Genomic DNA, 11,948 nt, shown 5'->3' with positions numbered 1-11,948 from the left:
TTATTTACCAAAAGATCTTCAGGTGCAGAACTTATATGAAAGGTGCACACGATTAACAAATGCCATGTTATGGACACAGCTGGCACTCTACTGCAGAACTGTAGTAGAGCCTTGTGTCACTGTAATAAGTATTCTCCACACTAACCGGACAGTATAAATATTTTGCAGTTTTAGCTTGGGGAATGTGTACATGGACTAGTATGTGTAAATTTACCATCATTTCACATTGATCGGAATTTATATACTGTATGTATGTGTGTCTGTGTGCGTTTTGTATCTAGCTGACCTATTTGACATCCTGCTGCCAATGCTGAACATCTACCAGGAGTTTGTGCGTAACCATCAATACAGCCTGCAGGTCTTGGCCAACTGTAAGCAGAACAGAGACTTCGACAAGCTGCTGAAACAGTACGAGTCCAATGCTGCCTGTGAGGGAAGGATGCTGGAGACCTTCCTCACATACCCCATGTTCCAGGTAGAACATGGGCTGAGCACACACACACACACACACACACACACACACACACATACACACACAAACACATTGACTTGTCCATCTTCATTTCTTACAGCGGTACTAGTCTCCATCTATCACCACAACTCTCTCTGAAATAATTTGTAAAAATTGTTCATATATTTTAATAATCTTTGTCTTTTCTTTCATGTTGGCCTACTACTTCTTCTCTGCTATCAGATTCCACGCTACATCATCACCCTGCATGAGTTATTGGCGCACACTCCTCATGAGCATGTGGAGCGCAAGAGTCTCGAATTTGCCAAGTCCAAACTAGAGGAACTGTCCAGGTATTTGTCTGGTTCTCAGAACAATCAACCATCCTGATACATCCCGATATCTGATGTTTTTGGACTGTTTGCATCTAAAATATGCTGATCTCTGCGTGTGTGTGTGTGTGTGTGTGTGTCCAGAGTGATGCATGACGAGGTGAGTGACACAGAGAACATCCGTAAGAACCTGGCCATAGAGAGGATGATTGTGGAGGGCTGTGACATCCTGCTGGACACCAGCCAGACCTTCGTCAGACAGGGTGAGTGTGGAGCCGCTGTTCTCTCTCATTCAGCCCACTGCACTGCAGACACAGCAGACTCTAAAACCATGGGGGTTTTCCTTGACCATGGCAATAAACCTCCTGCATCATTGTCATGTGATCAGAGAGCACAGAGACGGTTCCTTGGTGGACCCCGGTCACTGAATCAAGATGTCAGCAACTACAGTGAAGAAGAACCCCAATCTGTTCACTAAGGGCCGTATTTTCTAAGAAGCATGCTAATTACTACAGTGCACAAAAACTTAACGAGCGTAGCTTTCAGCAGTTTAGCACCTAATTTATCAGGACCACTTTAAGTCCAAATCAAGTCAGTCACAATTTTCCAATTAGAATACATGAGGTATAATTTAAGTTCTGAGTGCACATGTCTGCCAGGTGAAACATGTATGGCAAGCCGTGTTAACAGGAGAGCAGACTGTAGCTGGGCCAGAGGCCAGGAGATGAGTTTTGTCAGTGCAGGTATGACATGACTCCTCCGAGGTTTGTTTTTTCATTTCACCAAGGTGTGATGAAATCATATTGATATTATTATTATTAATAATAATAATGAATATAATTTGGCAATATATAATTTCTTTTAATCTCATTCTCTGACATTTAAGAGAGTAATTCTCAAATGTAGCACCCTCTCTCTTATTTATTGTCCTCTGCCTGTTGTGCCTTTGAACAAATAACAGCAGCCATGGCTTTCTCAGGGTGAGTTAGTTAGGACGCAATTATGTGTGTGTTGGTTTAGTAAATCGATGGATGGCTCCTTCTCCATTTTTGTGCCCTACCATTTGCCACTCCTCAAAATATGTATTGATTGGGTCAAATGTGCTGAAAGCCTCCTGCCAGGATCCGCCCTTTTTACACATGCAACTGCACCAGCACCGCCGCAAACTCTGAGTAAATACGGCCTTCAGTGTAAGTCGCTCTGGATAAGAGTGTCAGCTTAATGCCTAAAATGTGAAACGTAATCCTGTGCCACCTCGCCGCCTCCTCTCCAGGCTCTCTGATCCAGCTGCCGTCGGTGGAGCGGGGGAAGCTGAGTAAGGTGCGTCTGGGCTCCCTCTCTCTGAAGAAGGAAGGAGAAAGACAGTGCTTCCTCTTCACCAAACACTTCCTCATCTGCACGCGCAGCTCCGGGGGAAAATTGCATCTTCTGAAGGTGAGCGGAGCCTTGTCTCGGTAGTTTAGCTGGATCTCAATGAGGAAATTCATTTTAAATTGGATTGCAAGGATTATCCATGATGGCGATATAGTCAATGAAGCAAGAAGTCCAAATTGACTGTGCATATTTGCTCTTTAACTCTTGCAGCAAGGCGGAGTTTTGTCCCTCATTGACTGCACACTCATAGAGGAGCCAGACGCCAGCGACGAGGAGTGTGAGTTCACCGCATCTGTGAAAGTCAGAGTGTGTGTCCACGCTGGCTGACACACAGACAGCTCTTACGGGCTCATTAAGCCCCCTCTGTCTTCGCGCAGGTTAATTAGGTGTCAGACGATAAGTGTCCAGAAATTACTTCCCTTTAAATATCAGATGGTCACCCCTTTAAATGTCAGGTTTTGATCCCTTGACATCACAGGTCCATTAATTTCTCTCAGGATTCGTTTAGCAGACGGGGAAAGTGATGTGACGCCCACACACCCAAACACATGCACTGGCACACTCGCATACACGTGCGCGCTCGCCTTCAACACACGCCTTAACCTTAAGCCTATCCCCCAGGGGGGCATGGACTAAAGATAGCAGGTCCACTGCCAAAGCCAAAGGGGTTAATTACCCCTTTGGCTGTTTGTGTATGTTTGTGTGTCCGTTCATGTGCATGTGTATAAGCATTTCTTATTATCCATTGTGAAATGGTGTGCTGAACTGGACAAAGTGATAATGTTCTCTCTTTCCTATCATATAGCTAAGGCTGGCGGCCAGGTATTTGGCCAGCTGGACTTTAAACTGGTAGTCGAGCCATCAGAGTCGCCGTCGTTCACTGTGGTGCTGCTGGCACCGTCACGGCAGGAGAAGGCAGCATGGACCAGTGATATTAGCCAGGTAATATTCAGAGGCACACACACACACACATACACACAAACAGAGAAACACAGAATAACAAGAGCCTACAAACAGCAAGAGCATGTCTCCCCTGGGCATTGAAAAGGCTTAGTGATAAGTAAACACAGACACAGGCGCAGTTCCCCGGGGGGGAGTTCAGCTCGCTCCCTCAGCACCTCACAAACAGAGGAGCAGCATACAAGCATGTCAGGCTGAGATAATGTTAATGCTTGTTAGACAAACAAATGCATCAGCAACTTTAAATGATTTCTTTTTCTTTGTCTTCAATACGCTATCAACCAAGACTTCAAGAAGTATTTCCAAATAATTCACAGCATTTGTTTTAATCTGATGGGTTGGCACACTGGACAAACAAATGGAAAACCAAAAAAATCTGTGTATTTTTTATTTTTTATATTTTAAATTTTTTTTAACTGACAATTATCCAACACTATCCGAGTTCTCCGGACGTAGCAGACACCACCCATCTGGTGCTTCAAGTATGTCCAAACAAACACTAAGAATTATTTGCAAATATTCTCTCTCTCTTTCTCTCTCTCTTACTCTTATCATTCTCGCTTTCCTTCTTTCTCTCCCTCTTTACTTGTCTTGCTTTCCGCTCTCTGTCTGTCTCTGTAGTGCATAGATAATATCCGTTGCAATGGCTTGATGACCAGTGTATTTGAGGAGAACTCCAAAGTCACCGTGCCTCATATGATCAAGTAAGTGTGTTTGTGTGTGTGTGCATCTCTTCATGCTAGCGTTTAACTACTTTTATAGGATACCTGGGTGAAAGTGTTAAAATTATGTTGATTTACACTAGATTGTTAGAACTTATATTATGTGTTATGCTTTATTATGTTTATGCTGTTGCTGAAAATCTGCTCGAAAGCACTGGTATTGGTCATTGGTATCCACTCTTCTATTTTTATCTGCATTCTTTGTAATTTCTAGGTTTTTTATCCATTTATCTCTTTTACTTGGCTATTTTTGCTCAGCTATTTTCGTAACCTTTCCTTGCTTAGCAGCTCAACAGTCACGCGTGCTTGGTTATGTGTGTATGTGTGCGTGTGTGTGTATCCATCAGATCCGATGTGCGTCTCCATAAAGATGATGTTGACATTTGCTTCAGCAAGACGCTCAACTCCTGCAAGGTCCCCCAGATCCGCTATGCCAGCGTGGAGCGGCTGCTGGAGAGGCTGACCGACCTGCGGTTCCTCTCCATTGACTTCCTCAACACCTTCCTCCACACATACAGGATCTTCACCACCGCAGCCGTGGTCATGGACAAACTGGCTGACATCTACAAGAAGCCCTTCACTTCCATTCCTATCAGGTAATAATACACGCGCATATATGCACATTCACACTGAAACAAACACAGAATATAGAGACAGGCCTGGATACAGACAGACACAGACAAAACACACACACACACACACACACACACACACACACACCGCCACCACGGAGGTAGAGGCACCTCATAAATCTTGCCACAATGCACCTTTACCAGTATGGATTTTTATGAAGGTTTTATGAATGTGTGAATGTGTGAATGTGTGTATGTGTGTGTGTGTATGTGCAAGCATTGGCGTACACATTTCTGCAAGCGTTTGTATGTATTTGTGTGTGTATGTGTTTGTGTTTGTGTGAGTGAGTGTGTGATATGCAAGTTACCTGAGTGTTCTGTGAGTGTTTTATTAGCTTCCCCCTCTTTTTTTTTTCAATCCCTGAATGATGCAGTGAGATGTGGGTCAGCGCTCTGGACTCGGCAGGCAGCTACCACCTCTGCCCGCAAGGTTAAATACATACTGGCTGAAATACATACCAGCCTGTGTGTGGAGGCCAGCAGAACAGATGCTTCAACAATGTTGCACTTGGCACAGCCATAGGAATATACTGTGTGTCAGATGAGGAGTTTCTCTCTCTCTCTCTCTCTCTCTCTCTCTCTCTCTCTCTCTCTCTCTCTCTCTCTCTCTCTCACTTGCTCATTCGCTTTCTGGCTGCATCCAAGATTGTGTGTTTATATTCCTGCCTAGACTTAATGGAACTTAACTTAGCTTTTCAACTGGAAAAGCTCTGTCTTTTCCTTTGCCCAAGGGCAGGTTTGTGTGCAAAGACTAACTCACCATGCCCCCTTCATTGGAAGAGAACAGGGAACACTCATCCATGCATGCACGCACACACACACACACACACACACACACACACACACACACACACACACATGCACGCGCACACACACACACACATGCATGCACGCACGCACGCACACACATGCACGCGCACACACACACACACATGCATGCACGCACGCACGCCCAAATACAAACACACATACTTCTGTTGGTCCTGTCTGCATTGGATTTTTTTTTTTTTTTTTGTCATGTGTCAATATCTGGGAGGCTGAAGATGTGCTGCTGTTCTGTCACTCATACACTGCCACCCCTCCTCCTCCTCCTCCTCTCACACACCTTTCCTCTTCCAAACTATTCACTTGTCATCCCTCTTCCTCTTTCCTCAAACCGTCTGCTATTACCGTTACGCCTTCCCACTCGCTGCTTGTGCATTTTCATAACTCACCTCACCATCCCTCCATCCATCCATCCATCCATCCATCCATCCATGTCCTCTCCCACTACAGGGTGCAGTACCACTCATTTGACCGTCTGTCCATCACGTCCATCTGTCCTGACTACAGTCTGAAGATCAAGAAGATAGCGCTGGACCAGTCCAAGTAACTCCACTCTCTCTCCTCTCTGTCTTTTCTCCCTCTCTCCTGCCATCTCTCAGTCTTGCTCTCTCTTTCCTACTTTTCTTACCTTTTCTTCCTCTGGTCTTGGTCAGATACTTTTGGTAGTGCATGACCTTCCCCTTCTCTTTGACTTGCTTATCTGGCACTTATCTCTTACTGTATATGACTGTATATGAATGAATAGCAGAATACAATCCACAGAAGTTTTAATTTCACCAATTCAGTCATTTCAGGTTAATGATAGGTCTGCAGTATTTTAGAGTCTTCCAGCTGCAGCCAGTCTGTAGCACCCCCCCCCCCCCCCCCCCCCCCCATAGTTGTTGTTTGGGGGGTTGTTTTCCTCTCTCTATCCATATTACTCACTCCGTCTCTTTGTCTCTGCCCTTCAATTTGTTTTATCTCCCTTTCTTAAAGAGTCTTCTGCTGCCTGTATCTTCTGTCTCTGCTGCTTGCTTCAAAGCTTTTTATCACCCCCCCTCCGTCCCTCTTCTGCCATCTCTCTCTCAATCTGCTTGTCTTTTCTCTTTCTTCCGCTGTCCTTTCATTTCTCCCTCCTCCTCTTTCCAATTTTCTCTCCTATTTCCTGCTGAATTACAGGCTTGAATGCATAAATGACGGTTGTGTTTATTGATGCATGGTTACTCCTCTCTTGTTGTAGTAGTATATTCACACTTCTTCCCTGAACAGTGATAATCTTGTCACAAAATTGTCTAAAATGCTTGTTCATGAGGGCTTTTTGCAATTGCTGTCCCATGATGATGTTTGAAATCATCGTAGTATTGCCGAAAGCACGAGGAAACAAAACAAACACAGCAGAAGATGTTTTTCCACCATCACCATTGAGGAAAAAAGTCAGTGTTTCATTTAAAGATTGAGTGTAGTGTTCAAAAACAGAAAACTAGGGCAATGTTTGAATGTTGCAAATCTAATCTACAGTGAAAGAGTGGTGCTATTTTTTCTATTCTGAGGTTCTAACTGTTAAAGTGGACATATTTTACTCGACTATAATGTAATTATCTTAGTTTACTAAAAACATTGGCTATTTTAGTCATTATGCCGTGACTAAAATCTGAAGTCTATTTTCATCAAAAGACTAAGACTATGACTATAAATGCTGTGAAAGTTAGATTATTAGTTATCTGTAGGAATACAAAACAGGTAGATCATGGTTTGTGCTGGATGGATGATGGTAGGTACTGCCTGGTTATTGATGGGTTGTGTGTAAAAGAGAGTGGCCTAGCAGTTAGAGAGCCATGTGTCATGTGCAAGAGTGTTTGAGCGAGACACTGAAAACCTTTACCTACCCGCTCATCGTAAATTGCTCAGGATAAGAGCCTCAGCTAAATGCCTGAAATGTAAATGTATGTATTATGAAGACTGCCAGCTCTCCCAACACTCTGTAAAATCCATCAGACTGTTCAGTTCTGTTCTTCTCTCCTTAGTGAATTTTGTCCACAGTATGTGATTTTATCATGACCCTAAACCAGATATATCCCTGGTATTGGCAAACTAGCCGGGAAAATTAACAAGTAACCCTTAATAACTTGAGGCATGGTGATGGGAGAGGTATGGTTTTGAGCTGTTGCACTTATACATTTTTTATATATTATAGATAATATATTGGCTGACGGGGTGTGGGAATCATCTCACAAGTAAAACCAGGACTCCAAAAAACATTTAAAAATTGATAGAGATGTTTGCATAACCCATTCTTCCCCCTTGGCATGCCAGTAGACAGACGGTGCCCATGTTGGTAACCAATACAGCACAGATGCTTAAGAACAGTTTTATCCTATCCATGATCATTTTGCACTACTTTCTGTTTCTCTTTTTCCCCTTTTCCCTGATCTTTCTCTTTATTTCTTTTTTAATCTCCCCTTTTATTTTCTAACATATTGCTTTTGTCTCTCTCTCAGGTCCTTGGAGCTGTTCTTTGCCACCAATCAGAATAACAGAAGTGGGGAGCACATAAATGACAAATCCCCTCGTCTCTGCCGCAAGTTCTCCTCTCCTCCTCCTCTGTCTATCCCCTCCCGCACCTCCTCCCCCGTCCGTACTCGGAAGCTTTCCCTCCACTCCCCTGTCACCTCCAGGGTGGGGGGCCTCGACCTGACCAGCCCCGTTTCCAGCCCCAGCGTCAACCACAGCGCCTCCCAGTCCGCCGCCAGCAGCCCGACGTCCGCCCACACCCCCCAGACCCCGACGCCTCAGACCCCGACTCCCACCGCCTCCTCTCCTCCTCCCTCCTCCACCTCCCCCCCGCCCAGCAACGCCAAGCTCCCACAGGACCAAGTTCCCCTCGTCCCCACCTCTCCGGACCAGAGTCCCTTCCCGGCCCCGGAGGGGGAGGAGCTGCCCAGGATCGACGCCTTCTGTGGCAAACTGAGACGCAGCATCCGCAGGGGTACGTTTCAAAAGTCTACACAGACACAGTGCAAAAACATTTATTCACAAACAGTACACCACTGAAATCAATATCCCTGAATATCAGTCACAATTAATTGTCAATTCAACTGAATAGCAAGCTTAAATCTTTATCTTATTATCTTTGTTTTCTTCTTACCTCCACCAAGGAGGTTATGTTTTTACCCGTCTGTTTGCAAGATACCTCAAAAACTTATGGATGGATTTCCATGAAATTTGGGGGACAGATAGGCCTTGGACCAAGGAATGATTGTTTCGATTTTGCTGGTGATCTCAATTTGGGATTTCCACCATTAGACGATTATCATTTTTATGCCTCCGCGCCGGCGACAGCCGTGGCCGGAGGCATTATGTTTTTGGGTTGTCCATCCATACGTCTGTCCGTCCGTCCGTCCCATTCTCATGAACGCGATATCTCAGGAACACCTATCTCAGGAATTTCTCCAAATTTGGCACAAACGTCCACTTGGACTCAAGGATGAACTGATTCGAATTTAGTGGTCAAAGGTCAAAGGTCAAGGTCATTGTAACCTCACAAAAGACGTTTTTGGCCATAACTCAAGAATTCATACGCTACGTTATGACAAAATTTCACACAAATGTCTAATAGGATAAAATGATGAAGTGATGACATTTTATATCCAAAAGTTCAAAGGTCAACTTCACTGTGACATCATAATGTTTTGCTTAGCACTGTAGCTGAGAAAACGATCTTGGGTCATTCTACAAAAACGATGGAAGTGCTGTCACTTACTTTTGCAGACACCAAAATCCTTTAAGTTGACCTAATAATCACATTAATTATATATGTTCAATAAATAAAGACTGTCCTTGCAATGATAAAACAAAGTTTATTGGCGGAGGCATAGAACCGCGAGGCAGTTATTTCTAGTTTAGCCATAAGTATGAAACTAATGGCGATATAGATTTGATTTGAAATCCTAAGGGTATATTTGCAGGAATGAATCAATCATGGAATCAATTTAATTTAAAATGTAAGTGACAGGAATGCTGTCTTTGGGTGTAAGAGCAAATTGGAGAATTGTTCGGTGTTGGCAGAGGTTTTCGCCCACCAGTTTATTGTGTTAAAAGCCTGTACTTTTATAACCAACTACTGTTATGTGTATGTATGCCTGTATGTTGCTTTGTGTTATGTGCCTGGCAACTGTGCATATATACACATATATACATATGTATGTATATATATATATATTCATATACTGTACCTCAGACTGCAGTTTATTCTGTATGTTATGAGCTATATATCTGCTTTAACTGTACACGCATGGACATATGGAGCCTTACTGGCTTAATGAATGGCTTGCGAAGAGCTGGAGGTCAATCATCAAATGGCACAGTGTGAAGTGTTTCCTATAAGAGCAGTATAGCGCCTGCTGGGACATCGTTATCTCCTTGCATTCCTGTGTCCTCTTTGCCAAACTGACCTCCCACCTCAGATGCTCAGATCCTCTAATAGTGGTGTTAAACACCCTCTCACACTAGAGAGAGATACCATCAGGGCATTTAAAGCAGCACAGCACAGACAGGCTGCAGTTAGATCCTCATTAGCATGTGCACATGCATACGGTGTGTGTGTGTGTGTGTGTGTGCGTGTGTGTGTGTGTGCACATGAGCGTGTGCGTGTGTGGCAGCTGCTAACCTCTCACTAGGAGAGAAAGAGGCATTAGCACTCGTACCAGCATTTATATACTCTCTCTCTTTCTCTAACCTAGCAATCTGTGTATTTATGAGTGTTTGTATATACTGTACGTATATCTATCTTTCTATCTCTCCGTCTATCTGCTGATCTGTCCCTCTCTTTCTCTCTGTCGTTCTCTGTGGGAGTGTGTTTTTACACGCTGACATATTGCCAGTGTCATATCCCAGCATATGCTCATACGACACAGAGTCATCGGATGAAACCTCTCACATTTATCATCCATCTCTCTTGCTCGCTCTCTCTCACTATCATCTCTATCCTGATGATTCATGTTTGCAGTTTGTGCTTTTGATATCACAGTGAAGAATTCAGCTTTTGATAGCATGATTCAGCTTCCTTCTGGCATCAGTGAAAATATATAGTTTTACACCTGCTGAAATCCTTATATAGACTGCACTTCTTCGTCCTTTACTAGTGTGTGTGTGTGTGTGTGTTCATCACAGTGCATGTCCAAAGGTTAAATACAGATGTTTGTATTCAAAGACATTGTTTCCAAAGGGCAGAGTGGACATTTTATACTGCTTTGTAAAACAAATGCCAAAGCGCATGCATGCTTGCTCATAGGCAGGTACACATACACACAATGTACATGCACACACACACACACACACACACACACACACACACACACACACACACACATACACACACACACCCACCCACACACACACACAAGCGAAGGGTTGGCAGAAGATAAATGAGAAAGTGTCGTTATCCGTTATCCGTTGGTCATACTGAGTGAACATTGCCTGGCTGTGAACATACAGATAAAATTCTCCTCACCGGTGGCACAACAACAATAACTGCAATGACCACCACCACCATCATCATCATCATCATCATCTCATCTCTTTCTGTCTAGCTGTGCTGGAGTCCGTGTCGCTGGAGAAAATCATCCCAGAGTCTCCTCAGAGCAGTGAAGCAGGAGACATGTCGCCCTGTCGCTCCCCTTCAACACCTCGACACCTCCGCTATAGACAGCCTGGAGGTAGGATATTATGTCTGTGTAGCGTGTGTGTGCGCATGTGTGTGTGTGTGGCTCGTGACTCATGACTAGACCAGAATGCCAAAGCCGGAGGCCTCCGCAGGGCAGGGTTGTGCCCGCTGACACACAGCCAGGCAAAGATCCCCGACCCTGGAGGCTGACATCTTTAGTACAGCAGCATAATACAAAGCTCAAACACGGCCAGGCTGCGGCATAAAAGGGCCCTGTGTACCTGTGTGTGTGTGTGTGTGTGTGTGTGTTTGTGTGTATGATTGAGTGTGTGTCTCTTGGGACAGTTTTCCTTAAGCCAGGCCCAGTTAAATAGTCTGCTTGGATGACATTAAAGGGAGTCTATCCTGTATGTAGGACAACTGGAACAGGGTGAGACACTGTTAGACTGCTGGGAAGTAGGCTCTTGGTCAGCTGGCTGCTGCTGACATTGGATCAGGATGATGATGGTGAAGGTGAAGGTGTTAATAAGGGTGATGATGTTGGTGAAGGTGAAGGTGTTGATAAGGGTGATGATGATGATGATGATGATGATGATGATGATGACAGTAGAAAAGGACATGATGCTGATGATGGTGATGATTGAGTGTCAACGGTGATGATGATAACAATGACTAAGATGACAACAATAATAATAATACTTTTTATTTATTTATATAGTACCATTCATACACAGAATGCAACTCAAAGTGCTTTACATAAAAATGATTCAATAAAACAATAAATGGATTAAAAACAGTAAATGGATTAAAACCATCACATTACATAACATTAAAATTACATTAAAATGTTAAAATAAAAAATAGTCCAGCATAAGAATGACCCTCTATGAAAAACAACAATTCCAAAATGATCAACTCATAAAATGACAAGCAAACAATAAAACAGAAGAATAAAAAACACTGTAAAAGGAAATGTTATTTAAAGGCTAAACAATCACAATGATGAGAACA

The 11,948-nt window shown here is 43.7% G+C and overlaps 1 protein-coding gene across 1 annotated transcript in view; it reads left to right on the top strand.

Moving 5' to 3' along the window:
* Positions 1 to 281: 281 nt before the first annotated feature.
* The window catches only part of LOC139667152 (ras-specific guanine nucleotide-releasing factor 2-like), a gene marked incomplete at its 5' end in the record, with an annotated part of 21,067 nt that continues 9,400 nt past the window's right edge, over positions 282 to 11,948 (top strand). Inside the window, 11 exons of the mRNA XM_071546571.1 lie at positions 282 to 475; positions 695 to 804; positions 928 to 1,046; positions 2,057 to 2,217; positions 2,368 to 2,434; positions 2,963 to 3,099; positions 3,739 to 3,821; positions 4,187 to 4,435; positions 5,747 to 5,839; positions 7,774 to 8,261; positions 10,864 to 10,989. Coding sequence (XP_071402672.1) covers positions 282 to 475; positions 695 to 804; positions 928 to 1,046; positions 2,057 to 2,217; positions 2,368 to 2,434; positions 2,963 to 3,099; positions 3,739 to 3,821; positions 4,187 to 4,435; positions 5,747 to 5,839; positions 7,774 to 8,261; positions 10,864 to 10,989 — 1,827 coding nt within the window. The remainder of the gene's footprint in view (positions 476 to 694; positions 805 to 927; positions 1,047 to 2,056; positions 2,218 to 2,367; positions 2,435 to 2,962; positions 3,100 to 3,738; positions 3,822 to 4,186; positions 4,436 to 5,746; positions 5,840 to 7,773; positions 8,262 to 10,863; positions 10,990 to 11,948) is intronic.

Source organism: Centroberyx affinis, unplaced genomic scaffold (assembly GCF_046629955.1).
Source record: "Centroberyx affinis isolate AG114_WGS23_722 - 3 ecotype Tasmania unplaced genomic scaffold, CSIRO-AGI_Caff_v1 ptg005323l_1, whole genome shotgun sequence".
NCBI classification, from domain to species: Eukaryota; Metazoa; Chordata; class Actinopteri; order Beryciformes; family Berycidae; genus Centroberyx; species Centroberyx affinis.
Note: the sequence above shows the minus strand (reverse complement) of the source record. Positions and strands in the feature narration are given on the sequence as shown.